General features: G+C 46.0%; 1 protein-coding gene across 1 annotated transcript; it reads right to left on the reverse strand.

Annotated features, from left to right (window-relative positions):
- Nucleotides 1-307: 307 nt before the first annotated feature.
- On the reverse strand, nucleotides 308-16041 carry pla2g12a (phospholipase A2, group XIIA). The gene is made up of 4 exons (XM_028805940.2): nucleotides 15730-16041; nucleotides 6675-6751; nucleotides 2477-2642; nucleotides 308-526 (listed from the first exon to the last, which is right to left on the reverse strand). Exons 1-4 carry the CDS (start codon nucleotides 15944-15946, stop codon nucleotides 408-410), a joined length of 579 nt encoding a protein of 192 aa, XP_028661773.1. The 5' UTR covers nucleotides 15947-16041; the 3' UTR covers nucleotides 308-407.
- Between the last annotated feature and the right edge of the window lie 6933 nt (nucleotides 16042-22974).

Raw genomic sequence — 22974 nt, forward strand, 5'->3', positions numbered from 1 at the left:
CTAGTTGTGAAAGAGAAGCAGTGGGCACACAGAGGAAGGGGGGGCCCATAGATAGCAGCACAGGTATACACAGAGGTGCCACCAGGAAAGGGGAGCCAGAAACCCGGAGGCTCCTGAAAAGACAAAGCCATTCTAGGAAGCAGCTCAGACACCTTTGACCCGTGTGAGGAGAGGACATGCTGTGGGTGTCTCCGTGGCCAGCAGGGACCATAAAGATTCACTTGGGAAGAAAAGGTGCATGTGATCCAGCTGGCAGGAGGGCGGCGAGATGAGGTAGGAACGTACAGGATCAAGGGAATGGGGATGCTAGAGTTCAGTCTACAGCTTTAATTCCCAGGAAAAAGACACAACATCTCACGGTGTAGACAGAAAGAAGGAATAAAAAAATAGAAAAACGTGAAAACGGCTCAGAGGTCCAATTTCTCCTGGTAGCTGCAGATACACGAGGCTCGCTGGCTGTCCAGATAAGGCTTACATCCCAAGTGCATCACGGTGTCAAAAAGAAGTCCCACAGCCGAGTGACAAGCTGAAAAAGCAAAGAGAGTTGTAACAGTCAGGGAGCCTAAAGTCTCAGGTGTCATCTTACATTTGGGACGCTCAGTAGAAGAGTGGAGTCAAAGGGCACAGCAGATGCGTCCTTCCCTGTTGTGGCACACGCTTAGTGTGTCCAGGGTGGACATCGGGCCACAAACCACCTAATGGCAGGCAGCATTTGAAATGGGAAGAGCGTTTAGTGCAGCTTTGGAGTCCTGATGGTCAGCTCTCCGGTCTCATCTCCTCTGTTTCCGATTCGCACAGCTTAGTATGGACTGGGGAAAGGCACTTTATAAATGTAACCGAACTGCCAATACAACACTTGTAAAACTACTGGCATCAGATGACGACTGCCATTTCATCTTAGCTCGAGAACGACGAGCAATTCACATCACAGATGAAGCTAAAGTGGAGTTTGCTGGCTGAGCTGAGAAGGGGTCCTGTATGTACAAGCAGAAAAGCGCCATGTCTGCCCCGCCCTGCCACTCTTGTTGGCCTCTTCACTGTGACCCTCCAACCACGGTCCTGAAGGGGACATTTTGGATAGTAATTGTGAGTGTTTGTCACACTGGACATTCCTTTAACGGATCATAGGCTCGTGTTTCCACAGTTTACTGTCCTGCCGCTTCATTTGCTAGGCTGTGCTTTTAGCGAACTTTACATTTTAACTTGTCCTGGGCACTTTAACTGGCGTATCTGTCAGGTGCACGACTGCCGGCTCACTTTCTGCACTTTTATGTCTATATTTGTGGAAGTGTACATCAGATGGGTTTAAAAAAGATAACAGCGTGGAGCTCCAAATGGACGACACCCGAAAGATCACATCCACGGCCTACAGATGGGTCACGTCATGTATGGGGGATTTGTCTCTCCCTTTCATAATCAGAATCAGATTATTTATTAGCCAACTATGCACATATACAAGGAATCTGACTCTTCAATTCTAACTTACATAATCTACACACACACACTATGAGCACCACGGCTCATCGGCTTCTTCACAGAAGCATCCGCCACCACAAACTGAACGGCTTTTGCGTTTCAGCAGATGGACGTACTAACTGCTCAGTCCAATCAAAATGCTCTCTGCCTTGGCACCTGTTTAGTTGCCAGGTGCTGTGCCAGTGCCATTCAGTTCCTGCATTGCGACCTGGGATTGTGGAATTGTGCCAGTGCAACTTCTGTCAGAAGCTTTTGCCATTTATTTGTGCTTCTGATGGCACACGACATCGGTCTGCATAGCTCATGTGTGGATTCCGGGGGCATCGTTTCTTACAAATTGGACTTCATACAAATATATGGTTTGTTGTGTTGCCTTTTCTTTAAGGTTACTTAGACTTCTTGCGTTTTTTACGTCTATAATAAAAACTGCTGGTAAACACAGAATCCTGGTCATAAAAGCACCTCAACAGGTTTGGGGGTCTCCCCATCACCCCCAGTAAAGTCAGGTTTACTTCTGTCTTAAGTCACACAGATGGCTCGTGTGAGGATGAGAGCCGACAGCCACTGGGAGCTCACAGGGCACATAACGGCGGACGCTTGCTTGTGCTCTGCTCACTCACCGCCTCGAGTGGCTGACTGACTAGACGTTTGGTTTCAAAATGGACTCACAAACACAGCATTTGAATTAACAGAGTTGTCCTTATTGTGAACACGAGACATTTTGTGTTATCACTTTGTTTTGGTAATGATTAGCCGTTTGAGCAGAGCTGGGATTTGGTTGCATTTCTCGAAGTCCTAAGACAAGTCAGCTCTAACGTCCCTAAACGTCCCTGTGGTGTGTGGATTATGAGATCTGAGCAGCCTGGTCTGAATTATAATTATTAATTTAGTAGACGCCTTTCTCCAAATCCACTCCTCGTCTCTGTCCGCCTTGACGCCACTCTTTCCTGTTCATCAGTGATGCTTGGCGCTTTGACGTTTCCTTTTCTCTTGCACTCACCTTGAATGCTTTCTGACAAGCCCAGCGTCCTCTGCACGTTTCTGCAGATCTTGGAGAGGCACTGCTGGAACTCCTCATCACAGTCCTGCTTTTGGCTGCCACAGGTGCCGTAGCAACGGTCGTGCTGGTTACAACATTTCGTCATGGAAGGGATGCCAATGTCAAACTGGAAGACATCACAAGCAGTGGGTTAGTAGTGCAGTTCACGGAGATGGAGGACTACCATACCGTATATAACAACAGCTCTTGTAACAAAGAGTAAGAGAAACATCAGGAAACGAGATAGCACTCGCCAGAAGGAACTTAAAACGGGAGCACACCCGCCTTTCAGTTCTTTATCTCGATGGCACATGAGGACACAGTGGCTTTTTATTCTGATATTTTGGGATTCCAGGCCATCTGAGTGTGAAGAATGACTGCAAATTCAGCAAACTAAGACATACAAAAGACCTGTGAAGGTGCTATATAAATGTATTATCACGACTGCCTGCTATTTATTCACACGGGTTTAGCCTCCGCTCTGCTGTATCAAACAGTCTGCCTGTGACCTCAACATGGCAGGAGCCCTCGTCTCACTCTGCTTAACACCAATAGAGGGCGCCATGAGTCTTCTCGCCTTGATGGCTCTTCGATGTCATGAGCCCAGTTAGCAGGCAGAGTGAGCCACTCAATGAGAACAAAGAGACTTCTGGGTGGCGATGACAGCAGCAGGGTGCTGACGTTTGGTTTAATGGGCATGGCGGATTCTAACTGTGGAACTCTGGGAACAGGCTACTTGGCCTACCTAGTGCCCATGACAGATGGCACCCTAGGAAGGAATCCTGGGACAAACTGCATGAGGAGGTTTCATAGGCAGATGGAGACAACTGACGGCCCGGCATTATGGGGGACTTTTCTGTTCATTACGTCGGTTACTTCTGTCGAGCAGATTTATAGTCAGAAAAGAATTTCACTTACACGACAAAGACATCTGCACTCATCATCCACTTTACAAGTGCCAGTGGGAATGAACGAAACACTGGCAAGGGTGCTAAAATTCACCACCATTCAGGGGTTTAATAACATGGCTAGGTAAGAACTGAGGTGCACTCGGGGAGTGCAGTATACCGGGTCGGACAAAATCAAACACTAGCGTGGCGAATTGCTCGCTCGCGTACTGAAGTGACTTTAGCTGCAGGTGGAAGTCCCACTTTACTTTATGGTGCCCAACAGAGCTGTGCTGCGGTGCGGCCGTTTATTAGCCAGTGAAAGTGCTGTGAAGAAGCTGTCTGTTGTCGCGGTCCTGCCTTTGTCCAGTCTGATGGTGGTCACGGGACGTCGTATCTTTGACTGCCAGTACAACAAACACTTCTGAGCAGACATCAGCCACAGCGCTGCTCTTGTGAAAAGAATGGAGATGAACGCCATCAGCAAATTCATCTGTGAACGCCACTGAGAGAATAAAACTGAATAATAAAAAAACAAGTAGCCAGCATTTACAGCGGGTGTTACAGACTCAAGTCAAATGTATGTTTTTATTATAATTATAGCAGCTCACTACTCAAAACATGGAGTGCCGGACTCGAACCCAGGACCTTCTGGTTGTAAGGCAGCAGTTCTTACACGTCTGCTTGAATGGTGCAGAGGTAACTCCCTGTCGTTGGACATTTGAGCTCGAGTTTGAACTCATTGACAGCCACATGTAAATCAAATGATTTTTTTTTCCCCTTTGGTTCTTGACTAAACGCGCCCGTGTTACTTTGATGTTTGGACTGATGTCTTCACACATTATACACTTCACGTCGTTATTAGTAGACCATGGAAACAGTTTCTGCTTTAAGTGTGTGTTCAGCATTTCTCGCATTTCCTTTCATCCTACACTTCTCCAGATCTTCATAGACATGGAGCACACGTGAAATGCTTGTGTTCCAAATAACGATATTCTGTATTATTAACCCAACACAACTCCAGGCACCTGATAGACACACATGAGCTCCTTCAGGGGGTTAGGATGGGACAGCAGGCTGCTGGTGCTGATCGACACATTTACAACACAAAAGACGCCGATGAGGAGGTGCGAAGGAATTTAAGGTGGCCCGGGATTACGCGTTTTATCGTAGGCTTTAGGGATTCTAGTGTTAAGAGTCCATCTTTTTGTCTCATTATGGGTTTTGCGCTTTTCTCACCCTTTAGTTTCACTTGGACCCTTTTCTGAGAAATGTATGGATGGAAAGGGGATGTGTGGTGCTGACAAATCCTTAGGCAAAAATACCACCGATGAAAAAAAACTTTAAAAACTATTATTTATTTTTAGTGCGTTTCATTGTTGCAGCAAATTCAACTTTAGAATCAATTTTGTGAAACTGTATGTGGAATGAACCTTCGCTCATCACAACCATTATATTTCTGTGAGATCAAAATTTATAAAACTTGCGGAGCGAGTGACAATAACTGCGTAATGAACTGATGACACGACATTTTTAATCCAAGCAAAGCCTTGCGTTTTTGAAAGGCCAGTGCTATTGTAGGCCGTTGCTAAGTGTGACGGAGGTGAGCAGCAATGAAACAGAATGAAACGTCACTTTAAGTTTATGGCGAGTCACTTTTCAGAGTTTGATACAAAGAGAACACCACTGGAAAAGGCTTAGAGCCCTGAATGAATCACCTTGGAATCCTCGATTAACATTAACGGATCTCACCACCTGTAATAACATGGAGTTGTGTCTGCGAGACCCCCCACCCCAATTGCAGATGCCGTCTGTCGCCCCACCTGATGAAATTTGACAGCAATGGAAGGCGACTCTCTGTGATGTAGAGAAACACGTCACTCTGTAGCAGCCCGTCTCACTCTACGGAGTGCACTAAGACTCTGGGCTGCCAGTTCCCCAACCCTTCTGTTAAATGCCAGCCTGGTGTCCTTAATCTCTTCTCTTAATGAATCTTAAACCCCCCCCCCAGGACCCCCCGCAGTTTGCTTCAACTAGAACGACCCTGATAGCTCCCACCTTCATATGCCGCCACTCTCTGAGTGCTCCCAAAATGGCGAATTAAAGAGAAGATCTTTAAGATCAGACACTTTGGAGGTGCACTTTTATTTACTGCACAGCTCACACTGAAGAAACCTCAGGGCAGAACATAAAATGGAGCCTTCGCCATCCTTGGTCAGTCGTACGGAAACAGGAACAGTGTGAGCTAAGCAGACCCCGCAGATCGAAAACAGAAGACGCCGAGCCAGAGCATCAGCAACAGCTGCCCTCCTATAGTGGAAACGCTGGGGATGTTAAATAACAGAAGGAGCGCTCAACTTCTTTGGATTTTTTCCTGTTTTCCTCACTGCCTGTGCCAGCCATCCTCGTAGTTTTCCAACATGTCTCTTCTTGCCTCATACCCGACAATCCCACCTACAGCTCTGCTGAAACAGCCCACAGGTCCTCTCTGACCGATGCACTTTTAGCGGTGGAGTCTGCCAGCCTGCCAATGCACTACCCAACTGTAAGCTGTCATCTTGACCGCACTCTGCCCTGTATGCCGTGCCCCATGCTGACGGGATGGGGTCAGGATTCACAGCTACACTAAAATTCAAACAAGCGGGTCTGGTAAATCGACGAATGGATCCTGAAATGCGACTTCCTTCTCCATTTATATTTCATAATGGATTCATCTGATCATGTGGGACGTGGACTGTGCAGAAAGTCGAGGTGCTCCGAGAAGCCCGCATGCCAATGGATCCTCACTTGGCGTGTTGCTGGCACCCCAAGAACATCTTCAACTCACTCTACGGCATAACTCAAAATTGGGGCTGACATGTGTGAAAGGACCAAAACTCAAAATGGCTTTTTGCTTTTTATTGATTTATTTTTATGGTCCTACTGGCAGTAGGCGCAGAACGCACTTTGACCTTTTGTTTAGTAAAGTGACATATTTGAGTTTCACTGAGAATGAAATGATAAGATTTGCAGCACAGTCCCATGGCCCTGTGACAGCCACTCTGAGAAGGTCCCACACAATTGACTTCCACATGTCCTAAGGCCATCATCTTCTGTTTAGAGACTTTAAAGCGAATCAAACAAATGGCAGGCTAGAAAGAATAAAGTGCCACAGGAAGGAAATCCCTTAAATAAAATGGCCTCTTCCACCTGTGCCTCGGAAAATGTAAATAACACATGAAGAAAGATTCAAGGAATAAAGCAGCAGCATAAAACAAAAGAAAGTACTTTACATGGACTCCGAACAGAGGAGAGCCGCATCCATTAGGTGGTGGGGGTCTGTACCCGTAGCGAGGCTTTGCTTTGGACCCTGCATAGGAAGAAAACGAAGATCATCAATTGCGCAAAGGACTTCTCTTCAGAAATGAGCAAATGTCAGGACGCCGTCCACATCTCACCTCTGAATCACGGAGAGAAATCGGCGAGCAGCCTCCACTGCCGCCAGGGAAGGAGTCTGGGAAAGGACCTGGTGGCTCGCGTCAACTACGGGCAACCTGTTAGTTGGGACGAAAGTCAGGATTTGGGGGATGAATTCATTTAAAGGTCCCCGACAGCTTCTTGTGTCCTTCACGACACGACACTGAAAGTGATGCTCAACGAGGTAACATCTCAATGTCTCAAACACAGGTGAGAACTGCTGGGTCTGGGCATTGTGGACCGGCCCTGGGCTTCTGAGGTTCACAGTTACTGACTTGTTAGTTCGTTTATCGTAAAGAATCCTCAGAATGCTTTCATTCTTCACCAGGGGTTCCCACTCTCATGCGGCGCACACGATTTGAAGATAAACATTGCAGAGAGTGACCAAAGGAATCCGTGTGATCATCTTAATGTGAGGTGAACCATGATGAGTCCAATAGACTCCAGAGCTCCACTCCATCTACGTCACTGTGGTTAAGATCAGGGCCATCTGACTCAAGTCAAGTGACCAAACGACAAGAACCAGCAATCCAACTGGCTGACAAGCAGAGCTACTGAATCACAGAGCTGGACCCCTCTCGATGAATCTGGACTTGTGCTCCATCATGAAATCAACAGAAAGCACACAGATCCACGGATCAGTCCTGTCTTATGTCAGAGGCAAGCAGCATGGCCATCTCAGCCTTGTCACTGACCATCCCAATGTGCCATGTCACAAAGCGGCATCTGCAGCTGGTCACACCAGCATGGCCACAATATTTCAGTTTGCACCAATGGTCTGCACTGCCCCCACATCTCAATTCAAAGAGGAGGTTTACAACCAATAAATACAAAAATAATCAATCAATCAATCAATCAATCAGCACAACTACGGGATGCTATTGAGGCAGCCAAGACAAAAACCAAAAACGTTTTTTCAGCAGCTTGATAAATTCACGCCTTGAGGTCTTAGGCTACTCTGGAGGCAAAGATGGTCCTACCTGCTACTGGATAGGTGGGCCAAGTCAGGTGACCGTCAAGTCTACGCAATGAGCCAGAGCTCACCTGAACAGTTCAAGGTCTGGAGGGGACAAGGCCACCTAAAGTGACACTCTCCCAACTGAGAATGACAAATTCATGTGACAACAGACGACATGGAGCAAACCCACACAAAGGCCTCCCAGACGAGGGCCCACTCCAGCACAGGGGTCTTCTGTATTAGCGCTCTGATGGCTCACAGTCAGCCCTTAGAAACAAAACCCAAAAAGACTAAAGACACACATGGGCATTACGCACAATTCACTCGGAATGCAGTCGACTCAGAAATGTCACAAGTTTTAAAAACAAGTAAAAGTGGCGCTGGGGAGGAACGACTGCTGCTGCGCCACGAGGACGAATGTTAAGCCTCCACAACAACAACATTGACTTCTAAAGCATGTCAGGCATACAACTGATGGAGCGCAGAGCGCTTTACACGATGAGGAAGGAAACGTTTATAAAAAAATAAGATTAAGCAAAAAGAATAAAGTATGGTGTGATGGCCGGGCGGACAGAAAAAAACAAAGAAAAACTCCAGGGGGCTGGAGAAAAAAAAATCTGCAGGGGTTCCGAGACCACCCAGCCAGTTAAATGATCTGAATCAGTCTTCACGCGGATGACTGTGATGATGATGATGATGATCACGTGGACATCTGGCCTTCAATCCACCAATCGAGGGGTTGCACGGTGCCCTGAGCAGCACATTTTCACACACAAAAGCCCCTCAAGAGTTCTCAGCAATAAAGAAAGCAGACATGTCAAGAGGAAATGTCCGGCTTAATAAGCAAATGCTCCAGTCAGCTGGCAGGGACCCTGCAGGAAGTAAACCTGTGGGGGTTCAAGGTGCCCAAAGACCAGCTGGCACCCTCTGTGCCACGTGCTCACTGATGATTTGTGTATCAAGAGACTGAGTTCAGACGATGGACGGAGAGAGCAACGGTCCTGTGCTTTGTGTTTTCAAAGCCGCCACTCCTGCTGGGTGTTATTACAGAGCCCACCATGATGGTTGGGATGAAGACCCATTTTTCCTTGATTTCCCCTTCTGCTCCGTCAATTAAAATTACAAATCAAACATTTCAGACGGGATCAAAGTGCACATCCCAGATCGGTCACAACATGTAGCAATGACAACACTTCTTACGCATTGTCCCCAAGACTGACACTGTGCACACTGAGTGAGAGGAACTGCACTTCAGAGGGACCCTCACTAACTACGGATAAACAGACGGCTCACGTGCAGCACACTCTACAAACGTTTTGCTTCTTAACAAGTGGAGTGAAAGGCATTGAGCAGAGTCTCTTGGGTTTACGGCCCACCACCACCACCCTATGGCTTCGGAGTGAGCACAGCAGCCTGGGACCGCTGGACAACATGCTGCACTGCCGTCTTCTCCACTTCTGGCTCATCCTTTCTCTTTTGCCATCTTTCTCCTCCTTGGAAGCTGGTGACAGCTCCATATGCAACTCTTTCCAAAGAATCCTTTAGGTTGATCCAACTGAGAATCCATTTTTAAAAATATGACTTTTTTATATAAGAAGCCAAACTATTCATCCTTATGTCCAGTTCAAACCCGTGCACCTCCATATCTTACCTTACCCGCCTAAACCTCACGTCAAGGGCCTGGCTACCAGTCCTAGTTGTCCTCTGTGTGTGCCGAATGCTTTTGGAAGTCTAAGGGGGAGGTGAGCCCACTACTTCAGCAGTTCTTGTCTTCTCCGTCCTTTTACTCCTAAAACATCTCCGGTGCCACACATATTCCTCCTCGAAGACCACTCAGCAGTCCCTCTCACTTTTTTTCCTCGTTAAAGGCACACAAATTTGCTCGCTGCACGAGACAGAAATGTCAAAGCGAAGAGGAACAGATACCCCAACTATGTCAAAAAAACAAAGACACACGAGCTGAACTGCAAAATTGAGAGCACAACAAAATCCCAGCGACATTTATGAATCTGGACATGTGCACTGACCACGTCAAATCTAAAACTCACCTCCAGAACAAGGAGACATGAAGATCACTAGGTGTTCCTCTTCGGGTAACAAGACAGGAAACAACAAAATCTTCAGAGGACTTTGTGGTCAGGCGAGTCAGACATACCAGTCGAAAAAATGACAAAGATGCGTCCTTTCTTTACTAAGCGTTGTAATCAAGGAGGCGCACTACTGGAGAATGAGAGCCGTCTTCGTCAAACTCGTTGGTCCTGCGTCTTTGAACAACAAACACGTGGACGCCATTCTTCAAAAGATTTGTGGCAAGAAAATTTCTGTTGTAGTTGGTGAAACCTTGATGGCCGAGAGCACCGCGGTCTCATCACAGTGACAGGCGAGTAGACATTCGAATCACAGACGGACCTACCTGAAAAGTGATAGCTTCCACCCCAAGCATATAAGGTGCTCCATTATTTTCAGCCAAGCAATCGTATTTGCTCAGACTCGACAGACCGGGATCAACAACTGCAGGAGCTCAGACGAGATTTCATCAGACAAGGTTACACCCTCAAAACAACACACCCTCAAATAAGAAGAGCTACTGCCATACCCAGAGACACCTTCTGGAATATAAAAACAAAGACAACAAGAAGCGCATCCCCCTTGTTGTCACCTACAACCCACATCTTGAAACACTTTGAAAAATTATAAAAGAACTTCAGCCAATACTAAACAATGACCAAACACTGAAAAATGTATGTCCTGAACCTCCTCTCCTGGCATACAGACAACCAACAAACCTTCAACAACTAATTGTCCGAGGCTCCCTAAGTGAACCAACAGAAAATGGCACATCTCCATGCCTACAGAAAAGATGCAAAACATGTGCCCACATCTATGATTCAGACCGTATAGTTATACCACACTGCCGACTTGAACATCACATAAAGGGATCATTTTCCTGCAGATCATCTAATGTTGTCTACCTAATTTTCTGCATGAAATGTCCTGACACTGCACTCTATGTGGGAGAAACTGGACAAACACTCCGCCAGAGAATGAATTTACACAGGTGCCACATTAAACATGGCAACACAGATGTTCCTGTAGCGGCCCACTTCAACAGCCGTGGACACTGTGAGAGGGACTTTAAAGTCACAGGGCTTATGGGCAACTTCAGAACACAGCAAGAGAGAAAAGAATGGGAAGTTAAACTCACGCTAAAATTTAATACTTTACAACATGGCTTGAATAAAGACAAAGAGTTTTATGGCCAGATATGAGGATTGTTTACATCTCTCAGAATGACAGACAACCCGACTACAGAGCCACATTGTACTGAAAAACTCATTACAAACTTCAAAAGACTTTGGTGGACAGTCATCTTATCCAGAGATCTTGACCATACATTGTTCTTCTCTCGCTTGTTAAATTAACCCTAGCTTGAATGTAAAAGATTTACAAGTTGTTTCTTGTCCTAGAGTGTGTATATAAACACAGGGAACTCCAGTCTCTGTATTACATCTCGCCTGAAGAAGGGGCCTGAGTTGCCTCGAAAGCTTGCATATTGTAATCTTTTAAGTTGACCAATAAAAGGGGTCATTTTGCTTGGCTTTTCTCTAAACTCTAACACAGAAATTCATCCACCACAATCCGCCCGCACATATTCATCCAGTGAACGGCGGTTGGTGACGGAGGGCGGCTGTTCACACAGCATTTGCGGTGACCAAGCGAGCTGAATGCGGGTGCATAAAGCGTGTGAAATTGAAAGTTATTTACATGCCGCCTTTCTTTGCGCTTGTTGTATATCAAGATGTAATTCAAACCGCTGAAATCAGAATGTGCGGAGTCAACAAAACGTTAACCATATGGACAAAAAATCACAAGTGAGTAACGTTTCAGTTTATTTCTCAGGTGACTGCTTTTTGTTGACAGCAGTTCACCTGCCACTTCACAAATGAGAACACTGATTCTTCAAAACTTTTAAGGAACATTGAAATATCTTCATAATGTTTAATTATTCTATCCATCTGTCCTTCCAGTGTCACGGCAGCCACAGCATGAAAACAGCACGAGGCAGGAACAAACCGTGAACGAAGCTCAAGCTCGCTAGCGCTATGGCACTGTGTAGTTAAAGTTTTATCTGTATGATATAATCAACATATTTTGCTGCATTTCATCTTAAAAATGATCTCGTCATCATATGCAAATACGCGTTTTATAAAGTGGCTCGGGTTGTGTAATATTATAACTGTATAATAAGTACAATTACCTCACGGTAACTTGCAAGTACAAACAGTTCTACAAGGAGCACTTGATGGACTGATTGAGTACATGTAGAGCTCTTGGGATTAAACTGTTTGTGAACCGCGAGGTCTGAACAGAAGAGGCTGTGAAGCGTTGGTCAGATGAGAGCAGTTCAAAGAGCGAATGGCTAGGCAGCGCGTGCTTGATGCTGTATACCGATAATTCTCTTTCCAATCGCTGAAGATCTGTGAGTCACACTCAGATACAGTGATATAAATACTCCGAGTGGTGCAGTGCGAGTAATATGGAAAAAGATGATCTGCTGTAGCAACCCCTAACGGGAGCAGCTGACAGAAGAAGAAGAAGGTGCAGTGAGAGTAACAACGCTAAAGCAGTTATGGTATTTAGAATAGTTTGACCATTCTGTGGACCATCCTCACAGGTGGCATTGCAGTGGTAGTGCTGCTGCTTTGCAGTAAGGAGATTGTGGGTTCGCTTCCTGGGTCCTCCCTGTGTGGAGAGCGCTTTGAGTAGTGAGAAAAGCGCTATATAAATGTAAAGAATTATTATTATATTGTTACAGGTTAATTACAATCAGATGCATTAAACTAATAAACAATATGCGGTTAATTTCGGTGTATTTATAAAGGCGCGTCAGGGATGTGGATCTGAAAAAGAAAGGGAAACCACAGAGGAACAGTAGCACAGCTTTGACGCTGGGTGCCGCCAGTCTGCAAAACCAAGCAGAGAACTTGCGTACGCCAGGGTATGAGCTACCATGGAAATGTGCGTGGGTTTATGCCAAGTTTAGGTTTTATACATCGCGATTTGAACATGCAAACTGGCTTTCACAACATTTTAGTGCGTACGCACCGTTTATACATGAGGCCCCAGGACTTTGTTACCTTCATAGAGAGCTGCGCCTTTTCTGTCTTTTCACAGGCAGCAGCACTTCAGTCCTTCACACCAACCAGCTGAATCTTAATGACATTTTAGCAGAGCTGACAGACCGGGCATCACACTGTCTGAAAGCAGACCAGGGAGTTTGAAAAGTGCTTACGGTTATCAGTGTGTCAGGTCATCAGTTTGGTGGGAGAGACCTGGCAGCACTAGTGAGGAGGGTCAAGTCTCCCTTCTTCAAGCAGCCTGCCAGAGACCCCGGAAGCAGGAAACAGCAGGTGGAATAGCAGCTTCAGACCAGTAGGGGGCCTCACTGAACACATTCACCTCTACAAAGAGGTCTTTAAATATCCTAAGCCCTAAAAGTGAAGTTCACCTTCATCAAACTAGTCAGAGCTCTTACAACTCTGGAGGGCACTCGCCGTCCTACTGCAATCTCAGCATAGGACATCATGGAGGATCTGGACTCCTAGCTGATGAATGGAACTGCAGAATAAGGTTGAGTTGTGCTAGTATGCCGTTTCATTAATAGGAATGTGAGGCGCCATCTCGTTATCGTTTGTTTGTTTGGTAGCCGTTGCTATTTACAGTAAAAAAAAAAAAAAAAAAAAAAAAAAGTAAAAACCCAAAAATTCAAATCAAGGAAAAATAAAACAGAATTTGTGAAAAAACCAAACCAATTCCATAGGGCCCTACAAACAGCTTCCCTCACGCCAGCTCCACCAGAGCACTTTGTGTAGAACATCAGAGCAATCAAGACGAGCTCAGGCCACTCAGCCCACCAAAGCTCGCCAGTCCTCTCCACTTAATTCTCCTATAAAACATTGCGTTTTGAGGGTCCCTAAAGTCCTCCTGCCTTCTCGGTCACTTACTTCAGGTGTCTGTGGTTCTCTGTGTAAAGAAAACCTTCCTAACGTTTGTGTGAACTTCACCCTTAGGCTCCCACCTGTGCCCCCATGTTCTTGATGATCTCGTGTTCAAGTCTCCGTCTCGATCCACTGCACTGATGCTCTTCATCATTTTAAACACTTCAGCAGCTCCCCTCTTCATCTCTGTAAGGCTCAGCTCTTTTAATCCCCCCCATGGCCCCTAAATCAGCCTCGTCGGCCTTCTCTGGACCTTCTCTTGTGCTGCTATGTCTTTATGGAGACCCAAACTGCACCCAGGACTCCAGCTGAGGTCTCAACAGTGTGTTATAAAGCAGACCCTCCTGTACTCCACACGTCAAGGCGCTATATAACCTGACACGCTGTTAGCCTTCTTCTGAACACTGCCTGGCAGTTGATAGTCCACTAGGACACCCAAGTCCTTCTCATAAGGTGGACTCTTGATTTTCAGACCCCCCATTGTGTATTCAATTGTTTTGTGCGTTTTCCATGAAATCCTAAGAGTAAACTTCTTTTTTCTCGGCCATCACTACAAACCACATGGGTTCAGTCAGTGGCAGTGCCAGGTTATTTTGTACCCTATGCCAAGCTTATCGGTGCACCAACCAACTAACTGGTTCCCAACATGCCCCCATGATCTGCACCCTAAGCCAGTGCCTAATTCACCTTAATGGTGGTTCTGGGGTTAGAAACATCTAAAAATAGATTTTATTGGGTGGCATGTTGCTTTAAGATTTCCCTGCCATCATATAAGCAGATTGTGTTTCTGTGCAGTAGGAGCAACCAAGAGAATGGAAGGGCAGAAGAAAAGGACACCTGACGATGGCGTTTCACAGGCAAGAGGGCACAAGATGGCAGCACCTTCTGGGGAGGTGGGATGTGCAGCCTGCCATCTGTCCTGGCTGGTAAAGTGCTCTGAAAACTGCAAGAAGCTTTCTAAGTCCAAAAGTGTGTTGTGTTTTTACTTTTAACAAAATATTTCAGTAAACCATCGCCCCTTCTCCATTTCAGTGTCACGTGGTGCCAGAGTCGTTTCCTGTCTGGTGCCCAGGGCTGCCAGGACAAACACCAAACACGGTGCGCACCTGGGCATTTGCTGGCACTCTCATTCACAATCACGCAGCACAATGGTCTGTGAATGGCTTCCATCTCGGAAGGTCACTGCGATCGACTGACACACCCGGCGTGTCGCCTCCTCTTCATTTTTCACTTCAAGCACTGAACTCACACACAGCCCACCGGGGTGAGCGGCGATCAGAGGGTAAAGCAGGTCGATCCCTCGCCCACTGGCACAGACCCTGCCCTGCTTTATGGACAGTCCGGCCGCTGGTGGTCTCATTTCCCCCACATGCTCCTTTGCTAGGCTGAGTGGTGGCGATGGCGAGGACACCGTGGACTGGGTGCAGCTGAAGGAGACGCCCCGTCACGGAATGCGGCAGGAAATCTGAAAGCAGAACTCAGTCCCGGGGGTTTGGGGGGCTGGTACCCCCCAGCGGCACATTCGGATCGGCCCCAGTTTTACTTTTCCTCACATTGAGCGCCGTCTTTTCAGCACTTCTGCCATTTCATCAACTTCTTCAACTAAAAGCCCCGGCCACTCACGCTGTCGCTGTCCAAACTAAACTGCGACTAATGACTCGGGCCACCTCCAAGTCACCACCACGTCGCTCTATGCGCTTTGACGGCGGGCGGAGAGAAACACGAGGACACCAGGGGTTAGTGGCAGACGAAGGTAGTCTTTGACCTGGCAGTTCGCCTGTCAAAACGCCTTGTCGTGATGGTCGCTTAGACCGTAATGACAGCACGACCCTCGCGTCCGCTCACCTCTCACCCCGTCCTACTGCATGAAGTGCGGCGACCCCGTCACGACAATCCACTCGCCGCGTCACCTACCGTCCATGCACTTGTAGTGACACAGTCCGTCCTCCCCTCCGAAGAGCTCGAGGGCCGCGTTCAGGTACATGTCGATGCGATGCACGCCGTTCCGGATGGTTTTCAGAGTCATCCTCCAGTCCGGAGTCTCCGGCTCCTGATGAGAGTCGGCGGCCAGGCAACTCACAGGCCGCCAGGACAATAAGGCCGCCAGAACAGAAGTCCACAAAGGAAGCATCCTGGGCGCTCATCCGTACAGGTCCGGACTTTCGTTTTCCTCTCCTAATCCTCCATCATGCGTGGTGAAGGTGAGCGCTTTGCGTCACGTATAAGCCCCACCTCCCTCGTACGGAAAGCTGAGCGGGTCCAAACGCGCTCGCTGACTCGAGGTGTGCTACTGCCACCTTGTGGGGATTACTGGGGTTACAGGGAGAAGTCCTGTGAAAATTGTCTCGTTATTTTTAAACGCTGAATCGATTTGGGATTTCCTTTGTCGGCCACTTTCCTTACCTTAAACACATCCAGATTATAAATCTCATTTAGCTCTACTTTATAACAGTTTCTGCAAAATGTAATTATCCAAAAGTCTCGTTTCCTAAAGAGTCTTCTTCCTTTTCACCTCCACAGAGTTTCTCCACATCTGCTCTACAAGGCTGGCTGTATTGGGGTGAAAATTTGTTTTTAAATTTGTTAAATCAGACTCGTAATGTTTGATTTGTGTGATGAGTTAATAGTGGAAAATAGGATTATTTAAATGCAATGAAGTGATAAAAACTGTGTAAATAAAAGTGCATAGTAAAGATGGCGAGGAAAAGCTTTTATTATTCTTTGATTATGTCTTTTTAAACAGGAGTTTAACAAGAAAGTTCGGTCGATGACTGCAGGGAATTTCAAGAAGAGGAGGATATTGGGAGATATGCAGATATAAAAGCAAATACTAAAGGTGTGTTCCAGGTATGAGGCTCTTGAAGCTCTTAGTGTGTGTGAGTGTGTGAGAGAAGGCCTGAAATAAGAGCTCCCTTCACTGGTAGCCATCACGTTATCATCATATTTAGCTGACATCTCAGTGACAAGACCACCGAGACGATCATCTGAGGCTGCCATTGCTGATTCTTACATCGCCAACCGCCAATGCGCTTCATAAAGATGGCGACCTGAGAGCAACTCTTTGATGTCTCTGTAAGGTGAGCCCCCCACAGAAGTGAGCGGTGGGCTTTCTGATTCACTTCACTGACTCAGACTACACATTTGATTTGTTTGGTTCAGTAATAAGCTTTGAGACCGGCTTATGTGGGATTGTAGGGGGCATGTGGGGCTCTGATCACATTACAAATGTATTGTTTAATAATTCATATGCTATTATATGTAATTAATCATATATTTAACATGCTGGTGATTCATATGACATTATGCAGTTTATGTACACAAAGCATGACAATGTTGTTAAAATGCAAAATTAAAAGAAGACGAAACATCAGAGAGGGTGGCACAGTGGCGCAGTGGGTAGCGCTGCTGCCTTGCAGTGAGGAGACCCGTCTGGGTTTGCTTCCTGGGTCCTCCCTGCGTGGAGTTTGCATGTTCTCCCTCACCACAGTCCAAAGACATGCAGGTGAGGTGCATTGACGGTCCTAAATTGTCCCTAGTGTGTGTGCTTGGTGTGTGTGTGTGTGTGCCCTGCGGTGGGCTGGCACCCTGCTTGGGGTTTGTTTCCTGCCTAATGCCCTGAGTTGGCTGGGATTGGCTCCAGCAGACCCCCGTGACTCTGTAGTTAGGATATAGCTGGATGGATAATGGATGGATAGATGGAAACATCAGAGAATCACAAGTAAACAAGAATTGTGGGGCTCATTCTCGGGTAATGACATACACCAGTAAAAATCATGCAATCAAATAATTATTAGAAATCAGAGTAATCATTTTATAAGGCTTATTTTGTCTGAGTAATTAGTTGTGTGTCTAAAGGGACCTAAATCTATTACTTTAATATTCTGATTTTCTACAATAACAACAACTGAAACAAAACAAAACAATGAGTGCATACCAATATAAATGTAAAGGGGTGGGCAAAAGTAGGTTTACAGTTGTTGGTGTGGAAAAAGACATGCAGGTTATTCTGATAGTCCATAGCTGCTAATAACAGCAGCAATAATAATAATAATAAGATGAAGAAGACAAATAATACACATCAGCGATTCAATCGTTAATCAATAAATCTCAACACAAGCATAAACTCGGTACTTATAACCCTCCCCATATTGTTATTGAATTGTCCTTGCATGACGAGTGACAGAACAATCAGTGACAGCGCGCCCGAGACTCCCGATTCAGCCGGTTCTGCACATTCACTTTGAACGTCACCCTAAAGATGCTGACGCCTTTGCACTCCCGTTGAGTGAGCTCCACTCAGCCCATTTGTTTTCTGCTTGCCACTGAATTCATTTGATTCACTGGGAAGTCATTGAAGAAGAAGAAATCGTTCAGGAGCCACAGAGGATGAAGATGGTGCAACGCCTCACACTTTGAAAGACACCTCAGCCGGACTACAGAGACAGAGAGTGGTTCAGCTGAAAGGCCACCACAGCCGCGACTCCCTGGTGGCATCTGTAGGATGAAGCACCGAGATATTTCACTGGTCCTGTACGACTCTGGACAGATGACATTCAGGAATAAAGAAGGGAGACCCCCATCCAGCTCAGTGTGCAAAGCATGCAGCTCAGCCAGTCCACCAGGTACACAGAGAGGAACAGGGACCTCGTGCATAACGGCGTGCGTAGAATTCACACTAAAACATGGCATACGGACAAAAGCGGAAATGTGCGTACGCACAAACAAATTCAGAAAGCCAACTTCCACACACTTCTACTCCATAAATCCCGGTCAGCGTAAAAAGTAACACTCGTGCACACGCCTGCCACCTTTCCCAGACTCCTCTCAGAAGTACGCCTCATTGAATATGCAAATCAATATAAATATTCCCTTAAGTTCAGCATTCTGTGAAAAGACAATGGCAAAAGCACGGGGGAAAAAAAGAATTTCAGAGAATGCCAAGTGGAGGCAAAGAAAAAAAACGTACTGTTTGTTGGTTTAAACAATGGGATAAACGACAAAAGGAAGTTGAGCGAAAGTTCAAGTTCAGAAAGTCGCACAGTGTCCGAAAAAAAAGAAGTGGTCAAATATCACAGTCGGTGTGAAAAGGCGAGTCGTAGCCCACCGCCTGAGTGTCACATGAAAGCTTATTAGGGTACAGAGAAAAAAAAATAGGGACACAGTGAGGGAAAAAAGCACGAAATGTCAACTTTAATCTCAAAATTTACACTTCAATCACGTAGTTTATTTTGTCATTAAAGTAGAACGTCATAAACTTCATCTTTAAATTGTTTAATTTATTAGTTTCTCAAATCCCATCGTAACTAAAGTAGCACATTAAATGCTTTGTTTTGTATGTGATCTTCTATGTGCTCTGTGTGTGAATCACTATGTGCTTCTTAAACGGGCTTTCTCTTCATCCGACAGAAAACAGAATCCATGACATTCGTGATATCTCTCAGAATAATTAAAATAATGAGATGTATACGTGATGTCATTTCATGATGATAGGAGTTAAAGCGGGTTATTAAACATGTGGACACGGTGGCACAGTGATAGTGACGAGCTGGCGCCTCATCCACAGATTGTTCATGCTTCACACAAGATGCTTGCTGCGCGACCTTCGATGAAATACTTTACTGCAGCAGTACTGTCTCTCTCAAACGTACTAACATCCAATTCCTGTATTTACTTTTCTTTCTCCAAGTAACCAATCGCCACACAATCAGCTCTGTAATAGACGTTAAGCCATCTGTAAGCTTAGAATACCAATTCTTCAGAACTTTTAAGGAACATTGAAATACAATACAATACAGTTTATTTTTATATAGCCCAAAATCACACAAGAAGTGCCGCAATGGGCTTTAACAGGCCCTGCCTCTTGACAGCCCCCCAGCCTGGACTCTCTAAGAAGACAGGGAAAGACTCCCAAAAAATAGTAGGGAAAAAATTGAAGAAACCTCGAGAAAGGCAGTTCAAAGAGAGACCCCTTACCAGGTAGGTTGGGCGTGCAGTGAGTGTCAAAGAGAAGGGGGTCCATACAACACACAGAAGAGAACACAAGTCATCCTCAATACAATTTAATAGTATAATAGAAATATTACAAGTATGGAGCAGAATTTAACAGTAGATGACATCCCATAATATGATTGGGATTTGTTTAGAGTCCTGGAGACCTCGGCCATCAAGCTGCCTCCCCTACTGGCCATTCCACAGCTGAAACAGCGCTGCGCCAGCCACTCCGATGAAAGGACCCCTCTAGCTGACGATTCCTGTGATCCTCCATCAGGGATGACTTTACCTTAGGCAGGAAAAACAACCTGGCAGGTGGGCACTGGCACCAAGTGGCACATTTGAGTACCGAGAAGAGAAACAGAACAGGTGAAGGTTAGTGATAAATTCATAACTACATGATGATAACTATCATGTGACTGATGTTTTAGTGCTAATGACTAACAACAGAGATGCAGTCTGTAGAGTTAATCAGCAGCTCTAGTCAGGGTGTGCTAAATTGAAGTAGCGAGTCTTAAGCTGGGATTTAATAGCTAAACTTACCTGGGAGCCAGTGTAAGGATGTGAGGACTGGAGTTATGTGTTTGTATTCTTGTTCTTGTAGTAATTCTTGCAGCCGCATTTTGGATTAACTGGAGGCTGTATAAAGAACAGTTTGGACATCCAGTGAACACCGCATTGCAGTAGTCAATCCTACTAGAAATAAATGCATGAATTAATTTCTCAGAATCCTGTTTATTTAGAAAGTGCCTTAATTTCCCAACATCTTTAAAATGGAAGAAACCTGATTTGGACAACTTTATAATATGCGCTTTAAATGACCTGCTAGAGTCAAAGAGAACTCCGAGATTGCAGGCTGATTCAGTAAAATTAATGGGGACTCCAACTGAGTTAAATGATGACAGAATATTGTTGTGATCAGCGTCACTCCCTCCAATAATTCACATCTCTGTCTTATTTGTGTTTAAAGACAAGTCGTTCTCATTCATCCACTCCTTTAATTCACTAACACAACTAATTAAAGACAACATCGGAGAAACTTCATTTGGTCTAAAAGAAAAGTTAGAACTGGGTGTCATCTGCATACGAGTGATGTTTCCTAATAAGAGATCCCAGTGGAAGCCTGTAAAGTGACAACAGTGACAGTCCCAGTACTGAGCCCTGCGGGACACCATATCTCACTTCTGTGTCTAATGATGGAGTCCTGTCAGCACATTTCTGTACATATTGGAATCGATTTGATAAATCAGAACTAAACCAAGCGAGCACAGTGTCTGTAAGCCCAACGTCATTGTCCTGAGGGTTTGCGGGATCCCCTCGAGGTTGCTGGATATCATGGCTGGCCTGTACACTGGTACTGGGAGTGTTGTGCAGAGTGGAGGAGGGAGAACCTCTGTGTTTTTCTCAGTTGATTATGGGGTCCGTCAGGGGTGTCTTCTACTCCTACTCTGTTCAATGCTTTGCATGGACTGGGTGCTGGGCAAGGTCGTGGGGGTCCAGCGGCTGTGGGGTGTCTGTTGGTGAAGAAAGACAATGCTGTGATCTTCATGGAATCAATGAAGGCTCTGATCGGGGCTCTCGTGAGACTGAGTGAGGATCCTGATAAAAATCAAGAGCCAGACCTTTAATGACATCTTGAACACGGCCATCTGCTGTGTGTCTGTCAGCGGAGAGTGTCGACCTCATCAAGGGGTTTGCTTACCTCGGCAGCGACTTTCATGTCTCTGGTGACTTTTCCTATGAAGTCAGTAGATGGATTGGGAGAGCATGGGGGGTCATGAGGTCACTGGTAAGGGGGGTGTGGTACAAAGGACGAAGGTCCAAGTCTTTAGAGTCCTGGTGCTTCCTTTCTTCATGTCTTGGATGCTATCCAGTGCCCTGAGATGAAGACTGGATTTCTTCAGTGCTGTGTCTCTTCAGAGGGTCCTTGGGTCCCGCTGGTTTGACTTTGTGTTACTCACTGAGTCCCAAACGAGGCACATAACCAGTATTGTGAAGGAGTGCCAGTTACGGCACTATGGCCATGTGGCACGATTACCCAAGGATGATCCTCGTTATTGAGGACCTGAGTGGCTGGGCCAGGCCAAGGGGACGCCCACATACCACCTGGCTGCGGCAGATAGAGGGTCAATTCTGGAGGGTGGGACTAGGGGGTTGCCAACCAAGATCCTGAGCTGTTTTGTTGTGTGGTGGGTACGGCGATATGCTGTACCAGTGCCTGCTCTCCAACCTGACCTGACCTGACCTGTTCTGAGGAAGACCCCCAAAAGTAAAGCTGGCAGGGAGTTGGTTTTCAGTCAGCTGTTTCTCTGAGACAGTAGTACGCTCTCCCTGCAGAATCTGACTCGACTTTACATATTCGATAAGGCAGGTTGTGTCTCAATCGTCTGAAGAGTCAATGCTTCTGAGAGGACACAACTACTTGACATGTCTTATTGGAAAAGGTGGTACTTTACCCTCAAGGAGTCTATAAAGCATAAAGAGTGCAGGCCATCAGTTCTTTGGAGATTCATTTCAAGACCCCCTGCATTTCCCTACCCCTAACCCGGAGCCTCACAGCTGCCTTGAATACCCGCCAGCTTTCCACAGCTGTACGTTAAACGTTTACACAAAGACCAAATGCTTCACGTCTGCTTACAGGGCACTTTTTATTTTTCTGATTTCGTGGCACTTTGTTTTCTTCATTTTTTCTTTCCATTTGGAGTGTTTGAACGTGAGAAGTTCATTTATTTATTGTTTTGTTGATTATTTTGATGCTCTTTTCACATCTTGACCTGCTACCATGTGTTTTCTCATGGGCACTGCCATTGTTCATGGTGTGTATGTGCGGCTGCCTCGGTGCTGCTGTGTGACAATTACAAGTCCCAATGCAGGACCTCAAGATGTCAATGGCGTCAAGGCCAGCATGGCACACTTCCTGGGCGTGTCTTGCTGTTAGCTGGTGTGTGTTTTGATGTGAGGCCTGGTGAATTCTGTGGGTTCTTCATCTTCATGTTGGGTTTGGTTTACTGGCTGAGGTTTGTTTAATGGCAGTGCAGGTGCTCACTACTACTTTTTAAGACCTCGAGTTTTGCTCTTCCATCTCCTGGTCATGTACAGTTCAGCACAACATCGAAGAGTCCCTGCTGCTGAAGCAAACCGCAGTCAACAACTCCGTAATAAACCTCC

The sequence above is a fragment of the Erpetoichthys calabaricus genome, chromosome 7 (genome assembly GCF_900747795.2).
Source record: "Erpetoichthys calabaricus chromosome 7, fErpCal1.3, whole genome shotgun sequence".
Classification (NCBI taxonomy): domain Eukaryota; kingdom Metazoa; phylum Chordata; class Cladistia; order Polypteriformes; family Polypteridae; genus Erpetoichthys; species Erpetoichthys calabaricus.

Excerpts from the sequence above, each read along its gene's own strand:
- pla2g12a (XM_028805940.2), bottom strand. The coding sequence starts at position 15,946 with ATGCTTCCTTTGTGGACTTCTGTTCTGGCGGCCTTATTGTCCTGGCGG. Across the intron at positions 6,752-15,729 it reads TCACTACAAGTGCATGGACG|GGTCCAAAGCAAAGCCTCGC; the intron begins GTAGGTGACGCG and ends CTTCCTATGCAG. Across the intron at positions 2,643-6,674 it reads CTCCTCTGTTCGGAGTCCAT|TTTGACATTGGCATCCCTTC; the intron begins GTAAAGTACTTT and ends GATGTCTTCCAG.